Here is a 13227-nt window from a genome sequence, read left to right as displayed (position 1 = left end):
TAGTTTGATGACCCTTTTCATTTTCTGTCTTTTTGGTTGAATGTTGACACCGATTATGTTGTATTTGCACACTTAAAAATGTTTTTAAGATGAAATATAAAATAAAGAAATATGCAATAATACTTTACAAACTAATCAGTGCACATTAATATGGTTATCAGACAGCAGAGCATGTTGTTAAGTACTGTTTTCCTACCCAACTCCATCAAAAGAATAAAGTTTAAAGTCTAGTTTGCAAATCAAGATAATTATGTCAGGATGACCTTCCAACAGAAACAGTGCACATTTCCTCCTTCTAATAAAACCCTTCCATAGTTAATCACTGGTTTCATCCTGAAACCGTTCCTAAGAATATCCAGCCAATACATCTCCCATCGGGTCTCATGATGTCTCCCAATCCAGTTCCTGCCATGCTCTTCTGAACACAGCTTCATTGCAGACCAAGGTGCTCACCTGTTGTATCCTCTTGCAAGCCAACATCAAAAGCCAGCTTATCAGTTGAAGACCGAGAGGTGGACAGGCAGCACAGATACTAAAAGACACAGAATCAGTAGTTGTCACTAAACATATCCCATTCTTTCCAAGTCTAATTCTGAGCACTTAGCATTCACTGGGAGCAATGTTCTAGAGGAAATGTGGGGTTTTTTTCCCACTCAGAAAAATATTGCAGAAATATGTCCTGTAGACAAAACAAGATGAGTAACTGCGGATATGTCTCTACATCTCTCACTTTGTGTGATATTCATGATCATAAGCAAAAGAACAACCTGATCTGTCAGAAATCTTTATTTCAAGCAGAAATTTGAACACTATTCACTTTTATCTTCTAGTTTTATTTTCAAATTTTTGAACTCTTTAAAATTCATCTAGAATTGATCGTGGCATGTAGCATATTCCTCACTGCAATGAGGCTTTATCGGGTGTATACCTATGTGTGCTTACCCAGGAAGAATGCAACTCTGCCCAACACCATCATCTCTGACTCCTCTCCCTGCCTCAAGTTTTCCTAACTGGATATTCTTGGACATAAAGTTTAGGATCATTTTTCTGGCCAACTCCCCTACTCCCATGCTAACCTCAAAATCTACACTAAGTGCTACAAGACTGAGAACACAGAGATGAATCTAGTATGAGCTCAAGATACACTGTCATCTACCCCAACCAAGTGCAGTGCTTGAAAGAACAGGAACTATGCCGACAGGACTCAGGAACAGCTCTGGGGATTAGGCCAGCCCAGACTTCCAGAATCACTGGACAAGTAATGCAAGACCTAGACAATCCCTACAATGGAAAAGGGTCCACCCAACTCAGTGGGTGTCTGTGAGTGTAAGGAGGCAGGTGATAAATGGATTGGGGATAGAAGTCAAGTGGAATTTGGTGCCATGAGGGTGTAAATTCAATGAACCAGGAGAATCTGTTCCCTGACTGTAAACCACTGACTCCCAAAGATATAGAAAAGATGCTTCAAAGGTCCTCAAACATATTCCTAGCTAGTTAGGAGTAGGAGTCTAATCACAAGACATTGTGGTCTCTGAGGTTTACAGACTTTAGATCTAGGCATATTAAATATCAATGTTAATTTGAGGAAAAGTACCAATGTTGTAATACTGACTTCCTGGGGAAAAAAAAATGTACAGTGATCCCTATTAAAGTGTTCTGTGATATTTTCCAATAATATTACAGTACCAGGCTCTGAAGTTGTTAATGTACATTCTCTCTTCCTTAAATGTTCACTGCAACTGCTAGGTAGAGACTATAATTATTCAACTAAATGTTAATTAAATTTTATATGGCAAAGACTAGTCTTTCTTACTATATCTAGCACCCAGAACAGTATCTAGCACACAAGAGGTGCTGAATAACATTTACTGACTGAATGAGTAAAATTTTCAGATGCATTTACAGGCTTAGAGAGGTTCAGCAAGGTACCCAAAGGAGTATAGCATATAGGAAAGTAAGCCTGAACCCAGATCTACCAACCATGTTTAGGCTCTTTCCCATCTACTATGTATAGAGAGGGTAGTTATTTAAAAACAGACTCTCATATTTATTATTTTATGTGTTCTGATGGTTCCTGAAAGTGAAGTTCTTCCCATGGAGTTTTAATGTATGAGTGCTATATGCAAAAACGCTATTTTTATACATTTGTCTTGTATCCAGTCACTTGAAGTGTCTTCCTTTATTTTACTTCATATCTTAATAAGTCAGCCAAGATTTCCAGAACAATGTTAGACAGCATATTCTTGGAGTTTGTTTTTGTTTTGTCAAGAATGGACTTAGTGTTTGACAATTAACTATGAAGTTGGCCATTGATTTAACACAAATATTTTCCTCATCATTGAGGAAATAACCATCAATGATCAATTTTTATTAGGAATCGGTAGTTTTATTAAAAACTTGTTTCATACCTGTTAAGATGATCACATTTTTCTCATCTTACTTACTAATGTGATGTAGGCCATTAATAGCAATGACATTATTAAGTCGTCATTAAAATCATATCTATACTTTTCCTATACTTCTCTTCCTGTACTTTTCAATTCCATTAACCAGATTTTTCATATCAGTATTCCTGATGATAAAGACATGATTTTTTTTCTGTTTTGAGGGGTATTGCTATAGAGACTATGCTTAAGTTTTTGCTCAAAAACAGTCTACATATTTAGGGAATTATCTCCTTCTTAAAAGTAGTGATTATTTTATATTTCCAAGTACTGGACTATCATGTAGTCACTAAAATAAATCTGATAAAAATTTAAATAACATAGATAGTACTTGTACTGTGACAATATGTTAAAAAAAAACCTGTATAAAATTTGGTTATGTAACAAGATATCAGTTATACAAAAAAATTAAGAAAATATTGAAAATTTTTAAAAAGTTCCCAAGAATTTTCTGTCATTGGTGTGATCATGAAGATTTCATTCTTCTGTAATTTCCAAATCTTACAGAATGAATATGTATTGTTTGTACAACTTAATAAAGCTTTCAAAAGAAGAGAATGCTTATATATTTTATAATACTTTAGACCTATAAGAATATATATACACACATATATAAATGATAATGAGTAAACTGTATCTGAGAGGAACCCAGTAGATAAATGGATAACTGGGTGTAAGAAGGAGCTGATATGGGAAAAAAAAGAAACTCTCCTCCTAAACCTAGTCTTTCAAAATAAGATACAAAGACAGAAGTCATACAGTGATAGAATGTATGGTCCTTAAAGGCCCTCTAAGCGAACCATCATATTATAAATGAGAAAATAAACAGTGTTCAAATATATTAAAAAACACATACAATTCAAGCTTATTAAATCCATCAATGGAATGGGATTACCAAATATTTCTTTGCCCTGTATGCACAGATAGATCAGCATGACCATAGGGGAGATGAAGTCTCCACATGTACTCACCATGCCACTGTAGGAATGCCGCAGCAGTATTGCATGACCGTAGAGGAGCGTTCGGTGGCCACCACCTTGAGCAGTCTGCATAGAGCAAAGAAAGAGTCCACAAAGAAAAAAAAAAAGTAAACTTAACTAAGTGTATAAAATGCTCTCTTCTTCTCATGAATAGTTTAATGGGAATAAAATAAGAGCTAGTGCAAATGTAGTAGAGAATCCTCTTCCCAATGCAGGATAAATGTAAGGGAAATGGGTTTGATTTCTGGGACAGGAAGATTCCCTGGAGGAGGAAATGGCAATCCACTCCAGTATTCTTGCCTGGAAAATTCCACAGAAAGAGGAGTCTGGTGGGCTACAGTCCATGGGGCTGCAAAGAGACAGATATGACTGAGCATGCATGCACACAGATGAGCAAAGTGCTATGGAAAGAATCCTTAAATTGGGACAAAGCTACCAAGGGAGTAGCTGGGGGTGGGGGAGGGGAGAGCTAGCAGTTTAATTAGTTCTTGAAGAATGAACTTGAGTTCAAAAATATCGTGATTTGTAATTACTGATTCCCAGTTGTTTATTGTCTGTATTTCCCATTACACTCTGGTCCATGTTGAATAGGGACTATGGTACTTCGGGCACCACGGGATCTCAGGTACTTTGCAAAATGCCTGGTACATAGAAAGGACTAAATAAGCATTTCTTCAATGACTAAGTCTGATTAAAACACAAAGATCATCAAATGAATCTTCAGGCCTAAAAACCTTTCATACCTTCCAAATGTTTCTAAGAAAAACATCCAAATTCCTTTATATGAGATAGAAGGTGGGTGCTCACTCATTCAGTCATGTCCAACACTTTGTGACCCCCATCGACTGCAGCTTGCCAGGCTCCTCTGTCCGTGGAATTCTCCAGGCAAGAGTATTGGAGTGAGTAGCCATTCCCTTCTCCAGGGGATCTTCCCAACCCAGGTATCGAACCAAGGTCACCTGCGTTACAGGCAGATTCTTCACCGTCTGAACTACCAGGGAACCCCACATGAGATAGAAGAGTGCTTCTCAAATTCTAGCATGCTTAAAAATCAGCTGGAGAGCTTGTGAAAACACAGAACCCTTGGCGAGTCCCTGAGATTCTGCTCCAGTAGGTCTGGGATAAATACAGAGACACTGCATTTCAAAAATTTCCCAGTGGTGCAGGTACTATTGTTTTGGGGACAACATTGAGTAGCATAAGCATCAAGGACATTCAGCCCTTTCTAACCTTACCCCCAAATCCCTCTGTGCTGCAAAGAGACACGCTTTCCCTGCCCTGAGCTTTCTTGCTGCTCTCAACACAATACCGGCGGTATGTGCGGATAAGTGCCTTAAAAAACAACCGCAGGGTATTAAGAAAGAGGAAGAGACAACCTGACTGAAGTACTAGGTCACAGATCAGGTTAAGATCATGGCAAGTAGAGAACATTATACTAAGGAGTTTTTACCTGTTTCTATAGGGAAAAGAGATCTTTAAGGATGAGTATGAAGATACTGATTTAAACATACCTGTGGCGGATTCATTTCGATATTTGGCAAAACCAATACAATATTGTAAAGTTTAAAAATAAAATAAAATTTAAAAAAAATAAAAATAAAAAAATGGCTAAAAGAAAAAAAAAAATTCAGGTAAAAAAGATGAAAATAAAGCTCACCTAAATTCCTGAGGAAATCACTCTCAATATTTTTTTATCTTATAATCTTTTTTTTTCCCTAGCTACACGTCAAAATAAAAATGCAACTGTATAAGAAAAAAATAACTGCACTTTAATAAAATGCAGTTAAAAAAAAAGTACAGAAGAAAGCACTTTAATATTCAATATCATTATACCTTTTTTACTAAAAATATATCTCCTTATTATTTCAATTAATTTCTTCTTCAAATTTATTTTTTTATTGAAGGATAATTGCTTTAAAGAATTTTGTTGCTTTCTGTCAAACTTCAACATGAATCAGCCATAAGTATACATATATCCCTGACCTTTTGAACCTCCATCTCATCTCCCTCCCCACCCCACCCCTCTATGTTGAAACAGAACCCCTGATTGAGTTTCCTGAGCCATACAGCAAATTCCCTTGGGCTATCTCTTTTACATATGGTAACGTAAGTTTCCATCTTACTCTTTCCATACATCTCACCCTCTCCTCCCCTCTCCCCATGTCCATAAGTCTATTCTCTATGTCTGTTTCTCCACTGTTGCCCTGTAAATAAATTCTTCAGAACCATTTTCCTACATTTCATATATGTGCATTAGAATACAATATTTATCTTTTTCTTTTAGACTCACTTCACTCTGTATAACAGGTTCTGTGTTCATTCACCTCATCAGAACTGACCCAAATGTGTTCCTTTCTTTGGCTGAGTAATACTCCATTGTGTATATGTACTAGACTTCTTTATGTATTCATCTGTTGATGGACTTCTAGGTTGCTTCCATGTTCCAGCTATCGTAAATAGTGCTGCAGTGAACAATGGGATACATGTGTCTCTTTCAATGTTGGTTTCCTCAGGGTATATGCCTAGGAGTGGGACTGCTGGGTCATATGGTGGTTTTATGCCTAGTTTTCTAAGGAATCTCCCTCCATACCCTCTTTCATAGTTGCTGCTGCTGCTGCTGCCAAGTCGCTTCAGTCGTGTCCGACTCTGTGCGACTCCACAGACGGCAGCCCACCAGGCTCCTCCGTCCCTGGGATTCTCCAGGCAAGAACACTGGAGTGGGTTGCCATTTCCTTCTACAATGCATGAAAGTGGAAAGTGAAAGTGAAGTCACTCAGTCGTGTCTGACTCTTAGCGACCCCATGGACTGCAGCCTACCAGGCTCCTTCATCCATGGGATTTTCCGGGCAACAGTACTGGAGTGGGGTACCATTGCCTTCTCCCTCTTTCATAGTGGCTGTTATCAATTTACATTCCCATCAACAGTTCAAGAGTGTTCCCTTTTCTCCACACCCTCTCCAGCATTTATTGTTTGTAGACTTTTTGATGAGGCCACTCTGACTGGTGTGAGGTGATATCTCATTGTGGTTTTGATTTGCGTTTCTCTAATAATGAGCAATGTTGAACATCTTTTCATGTGTTTGTTAGCCATCTGTATGTCCTCTTTGGAGAAATGTCTGTTTAGGTCTTTTTCCCACTTTTTTATTGAGTTGATTGCTTTCCTGCTATTGAGTTGTATGAACCGCTTGTATATTTTGGAAATTAATTCTTTGTCAGTTGTTTAATTGTTATTATTTTCTCCCATTCTGAGGGTTGTCTTTTCACCTTGCTTAGAGTTTCCTTTGCTGTGCAAAAGCTTTTAAGTTTAATCAGGTCCCACTTGTTTACTTTTGTTTTTATTTCCATTACTATAGGAGGTGGGTCATAGAGGATCTCGCTTTGATTTACATCATCAAGTGGTCTGCCTATGTTTTCCTCTAAGAGTTTTTTTTTTTTTAATTTTATTTTATTTTTAAACTTTACATAATTGTATTAATTTTGCCAAATATCAAAATGAATCCATCAAAGGTATACATGTGCTCCCCATCCTGAACCCTCCTCCCTCCTCCCTCCCCATACCATCCCTCTGGGTCGTCCCAGTGCACTAGCCCCAAGCATCCAGTATCGTGCATTGAACCTGGACTGGCAACTCGTTTCATACATGATATTTTACATGTTTCAATGCCATTCTCCCAAATCTTCCCACCCTCTCCCTCTCCCACAGAGTCCATATGACTGTTCTATACATCAGTGTCTCTTTTGCTGTCTCGTACACAGGGTTATTGTTATCATCTTTCTAAATTCCAGATATATGCGTTAGTATACTGTATTGGTGTTTTTCCTTCTGGCTTACTTCACTCTGTATAATAGGCTCCAGTTTCATCCACCTCACTAGAACTGATTCAAATGTATTCTTTTTAATGGCTGAGTAATACTCCATTGTGTATATGTACCACTGCTTTCTTATCCATTCATCTGCTGATGGACATCTAGGTTGCTTCCATGTCCTGGCTATTATAAAGAGTGCTGCGATGAACACTGGGGTACACGTGTCTCTTTCCCTTCTGGTTTCCTCAGTGTGTATGCCCAGCAGTGGGATTGCTGGATCATAAGGCAGTTCTATTTCCAGTTTTTTAAGGAATCTCCACACTGTTCTCCATAGTGGCTGTACTAGTTTGCATTCCCACCAACAGTGTAAGAGGGTTCCCTTTTCTCCACACCCTCGCCAACATTTATTATTTGTAGAGTTCTGGATCGCAGCCATTCTGACTGGTGTGAAATGGTACCTCATTGTGGTTTTGATTTGCATTTCTCTGATAATGAGTGATGTTGAGCATCTTTTCATGTGTTTGTTAGCCATCTGTATGTCTTCTTTGGAGAAATGTCTATTTAGTTCTTTGGCCCATTTTTTGATTGGGTCATTTATTTTTCTGGAGTTGAGCTGTAGGAGTTGCTTGTATATTTTTGAGATTAGTTGTTTGTCAGTTGCTTCATTTGCTATTATTTTCTCCCATTCTGAAGGCTGTCTTTTCACCTTGCTGATAGTTTCCTTTGATGTGCAGAAGCTTTTAAGGTTAATTAGGTCCCGTTTGTTTATTTTTGCTTTTATTTCCGATATTCTGGGAGGTGGGTCATAGAGGATCCTGCTGTGATGTATGTCAGAGAGTGTTTTGCCTATGTTCTCTAGGAGTTTTATAGTTTCTGGTCTTATGTTTAGATCTTTAATCCATTTTGAGTTTATTTTTGTGTATGGTGTTAGAAAGTGTTCTAGTTTCATTCTTTTACAAGTGGTTGACCAGATTTCCCAGCACCACTTGTTAAAGAGATTGTCTTTAATCCATTGTATATTCTTGCCTCCTTTGTCAAAGATAAGGTGTCCATATGTGCGTGGATTTATCTCTGGGCTTTCTATTTTGTTCCATTGATCTATATTTCTGTCTATGTGTCAGTACCATACTGTCTTGATAACTGTGTCTTTGTAGTAGAGCCTGAAGTCAGGTAGGTTGATTCCTCCAGTTCCACTCTTCTTTCTCAAGATAGCTTTGGCTATTTGAGGTTTTTTGTATTTCCATACAAATTGTGAAATTATTTGTTCTAGCTCTGTGAAGAATACCGTTGGTAGCTTGATAGGGATTGCATTGAATCTATAAATTGCTTTGGGTAGTGTACTCATTTTCACTATATTGATTCTTCCAATCCATGAACATGGTATATTTCTCCATCTATTAGTGTCCTCTTTGATTTCCTTCACCAGTGTTTTATAGTTTTCTATATATAGGTCTTTAGTTTCTTTAGGTAGATATATTCCTAAGTAAGAGTTTTATACTGTCTGGTCTTACATTTAGGTCTTTAACCATTTTGAGTTTATCTCTGTGTATGGTGTTAGGAAGTGTTCTAATCTCATTCTTTTACATGTAGCTGTCCAGTTTTCCCAGCACCATTTATTGAAGAGGCTGTCTTTGCTCCCTTTTATATTCTTGCCTCCTTTTTCAAAAATAAGGTACCCATAGGTGCATGGGCTTATTCCTGGGCTTTCTATCTTGTTCCATTGGTCTATATTTCTGTTTTTATGCCAGTACCATACTGTCTTGATGACTATAGCTTTGTAGTACAATCTGAAATCAGGAAGGTTGAGTCCTCCAGCTCCATTTTTCTTTCTCAAGACTGCTTTGGCTATTCAGGGTCTTTTGTGTTTCCATATGAATTATGAAAATTTTTGTTCTAGTTCTGTGAAAAATGCATTGGTAATTTGATACGGATAGCACTGAATCTGTAGATTGTGTTTGATAGTATAGTCATTTTCAGAACATTGATTCTTCCTACCCAGGAACATGGAATATCTCTCCATCTGTTTATGTTGTCTTTGATTTCTTTCATCAGTGTCTTATAATTTTCTCTGCATGGTTCTTTTGTCTCCTTAGGTAAGTTTATTCCTAGATATTAAATTCTTTGTGTTAATGATGAATGGGATTGATTTCTTAATTTCTCTTTTTGATTTTTCCATTGTTAGTATATAGAAAAGGAAGTGATTTCTGTGTATTGATTTTGTATCATGCTACTTTGCTAGATTCACTGATTAGCTCTAGTAATTTTCTAATACTATCTTTAAGGTTTTCTATGTACAGTATTATCTACACTATCTACAAACAGTGAGAGCTTTACTTCTTCTTTTCTGATCTGGATTCCTTTTATTTCCTTTTCTTCTAGGTTTGCTGCATTTAATTTCTTAAAATAACTTTATTTATAGATTATGCTTAAAACACTTCCAAACCATTTAAAAACTGATATTAAAAGGCATGAAAATTATCAGAAAAAGTGTTTTATCAAAAAATGAAAATAACTTCATGCCCTGAGTGAGAAAGGGAAAAATCGACTTTGCAAAATTACATTCCTACTAAGAATGAGGACCTGTTTAGAGAGTACTTTAATTTTCTATAATACTTTTGATTTATTGTGGCCAAGAAAAATTGATTTACCTTGTCTGATCTGTACTACTTGATAGGACCTTACCTTTTCCTATCATATATATGTTTCAGAGCTACAGATCCAGTTGACATTTAATGACACTACACAGTCAAGGTACTTTGACTTGTCTTCTTGACCAAAACAAGGTATTTCTAAATGAAGAACAAGGCTTCAGATTTAATTAGAATAGCATTGAGTGCTCTTTTTTCTATAAAGCTTCGCTATGCACTTCATATATTCATATGTACGTATAAACTGTGCTGTGCTTAGTGACTCAGTCATGTCCACGTCTTTGTGACCCCAAGGAACTGTAGCCTGCCAGGATCCTCTGTTCATGGGGATTCTCCAGTTAAGTATACTGGAGTGGGTTGCCATGCCCTCCTCCAGGGGATCTTCCCAACCCAGGGATCAAACCCAGGTCTCCCTCATTGAATGCAAATTCTTTACCATCTGAGCCACCAAGGAAGAGCATGAATACTGGAGTGGGTAGCCTATCCCTTCTCTAGTGGATCTTCCTGACCCAGGAATCAAACCAGGGTCTCCTGAATTGCAGGTGGATTCTTTACCAACTGAAGGTATAGGTTAGCCACTCCATATTTTTAAAATATATGTGTATAATATAGTTGCTTATTAACATATCTAATGCAATTGCTGTTTTAAAATAATTTAACTTATTAAGTATATAACATCTATATATTTTGAGGTTTCCCATTTTAATAATATTTTCTGGACAAAAATGCTGTGCTAATCAGTTTAGCTCATTTTTTGCAATTCCAGGCTTTTGTTATTCAAGAGGTCTTTTTTTAAAAAAATAAATCAGACTCTACAGGTGAACTTTTCTATATTCCTTGACTGTTATAAAACACGATTTCAGAAGAAACACAAGGAGATCTTAAAAAGAGCTTACTGCTTAGGTAATACTAAGCTATTCAACTAAAGTTTAAAACAATAGACAACAACAAAAAGAAATCCGCCTTAGAGCACTTTCATAGCACTCAGATACTAAAGCAGAGAAGCTTTTAAGTTTTGGCTTCAAACACAAATAATAATAGCTGGGCAAAGAGTGGTTCCAGGGAGAAAAACAAGTATCTCTAAGGGGAAGCCTATACATCACCTGAAAATCAGTTTCATGCAAACGTGAACACTACTAACTAGATAGGAGCAGCACAGAATTGCTGATCTTGGCATCTGGTCCATCTGCAGGTCTCTAGCAGCAGAAACTATGCAAACATGCCTGCCATCTTCAATAATGAATCATATAACAGATTCACAGGATGATTATAATAATTAATGAGAAATCTGGCTTCAGTGCAAAATCAATATACCTGACAAAGCCAGTTGACCACTGTCAAGACAGCCAGTTAGCATCGGATGGCCAGCATGTGATGGTGACTTAATGAAAAGTCTCCAGAGGGAAGAGACCAGGACCAGGACAATTCAGTTCAGTTCATTTCAGTGGCTCAGTCGTGTCTGACTCTTTGTAACCCATGGACTGCAGCACGCCAGGCTACCCTGTCTGTCACCAACTCCCGGAGTTTACTCAAACTCACTTCCATTGAGTCAGTGATGCTATCCAACAACCATCTCATCCTCTGTCGTTCCCTTCTCCTCTGACCTTCAATCCTTCCCAGCATCAGGGTCTTTTCAAATGAGTCAGTTCTTCACATCAGGTGACTAAAGTATTGGAGTTTCAGCTTCAGTATCAGTCCTTCCAACGAATATTGAGGACTGATTTCCTTTAGGATGGACTGGCTGGATCCCTTTGTTGTCCAAGGGACTCTCAAGAGTCTTCTCCAACACCACAGTTTAAAAGCATAAACTCTTCAGCACTCAGCCCTCTTCATAGTCCAACTCTCACATCCATACATGACTGCTAGAAAAAGCATAGTTTTGACTAGATGAACCGTTGTTGGCAAGGAAATGTCTCTGCCTTTTAATATGCTGTCTAAGTTGGTCATAACTTTCTTTCCAAGGAGCAAGCATCCTTTAATTTCATGGCTGCAGTCACCATCTGCAGTAATTTTGGAGCCCCCAAAAAAAGAAAGTCTGTCACTGTTTCCATCATTTCCCTATCTATTTGCCATGAAGTGATGGGACCAGATGCCATGATCATAATTTTCTGAATGTTGACTTTTAAGCCAACTTCTTCAATCTCCTCTTTCAGTTTCATCAGGAGGCTCTTTAGTTCTTCTTCTCCTTCTGCCATAAGGGTGGTGTCATCTGCATATCCGAGGTTATTGATATTTCTCCCAGCAATCTTGATTCCAGTTTGAGCTTAATCCAATCCAGCACTTCTCATGATGTAGTCTGCATATAAGTTAAATAAGCAGGGTAACAATATACAGCCTTGACATACTCCTTTCCCGATGTGGAACCAGTCTGTTATTCCATGTCCAGTTCTAACTGTTGCTTCTTGACCTCCTTTCTCAGGAGGCAGATCAGGTGGTCTGGTATTCCCATCTCTTGAAGAACTTTCCACAGTTTGTTGTGATCAACACAGTCAAAGGCTTTGGCATAGTCAATAAAGCAAGAGTAGATGTATTTGGACCTCTCTTGCTTTTATGATGATCCAACAGATGTTGGCAATTTAATCTCTGGTTCCTCTTTGCAGCCAAAGATGAAGAAGCTCTATACAGTCAGCAAAAACAAGACCAGGAACTGACTGTCGCTCAGATGATGAACTCCTTATTGCCAAATTCAGACTTGAAAGAAATTGAAGAAAGCAAGGAAAACCACTAGACCATTCAGGTATGACCTAAATCAAATCCCTTATGAATATACACTGGAAGTGACAAATAAATTCAAGGGATTAGATCTGATGGACAGACTGCCTGAAGAACTATGGACAGAGGTTGGTAACACTGTACAGGAGACAGTGATCAAGACCATCCCCAAGAAATGAAAAAGGCAAAATGATTGTCTGAGGAGGACTTACAAACACCTATGCTATGCAATGAAGAGAAGCAAAAGGCAAAGGAGCAAAGAAAAGATAATCCCATCTGAATGCCGAGTTCCAAAGAACAGCAAGGAGAGAGATAAGAAAGCCTTCCTCAGTGATCAATGGCAAAGAGATAGAGGAAAACAATAGAATGGGAAACACTAGAGATCTCTTCAAGAAAATTAGAGATACCAAGGGAACATTTCATGCAAAGATGGGCACAATAAAGGACAGAAATGGTATGGACCTAACAGAAGCAAAAGATATTAAGAAGAGGTGGTAAGAATACACAGAAGAACTATACAAAAAAGATATTCATGACTCAGATAACCACGATGGTGTGATCACTCACCTAGAGCCAGATATCCTGGAGTGGGCCTTAGGAAGCATCACTGTGAACAAAACTAGTGGAGGTGAAGGA

The 13227-nt window shown here is 37.8% G+C and overlaps 1 protein-coding gene across 1 annotated transcript in view; it reads right to left on the bottom strand.

The window, feature by feature from the left end:
- RYR2 (ryanodine receptor 2 (cardiac)) overlaps window positions 1-13227 on the bottom strand; it is an 826801-nt gene that overhangs the window by 479320 nt on the left and 334254 nt on the right. The window contains exons 6-7 of the mRNA XM_010860117.1: window positions 3416-3490; window positions 454-532 (exon numbers count right to left, since the gene is read on the bottom strand). Coding sequence (XP_010858419.1) covers window positions 454-532; window positions 3416-3490 — 154 coding nt within the window. The remainder of the gene's footprint in view (window positions 1-453; window positions 533-3415; window positions 3491-13227) is intronic.

Source organism: Bison bison, unplaced genomic scaffold (genome assembly GCF_000754665.1).
Source record: "Bison bison bison isolate TAMUID 2011002044 unplaced genomic scaffold, Bison_UMD1.0 scf7180017864462, whole genome shotgun sequence".
NCBI lineage: Eukaryota > Metazoa > Chordata > Mammalia > Artiodactyla > Bovidae > Bison > Bison bison.
The sequence above is the reverse complement of the archived record's forward strand: the minus strand, read 5'-3'. Positions and strand labels throughout refer to the sequence as shown.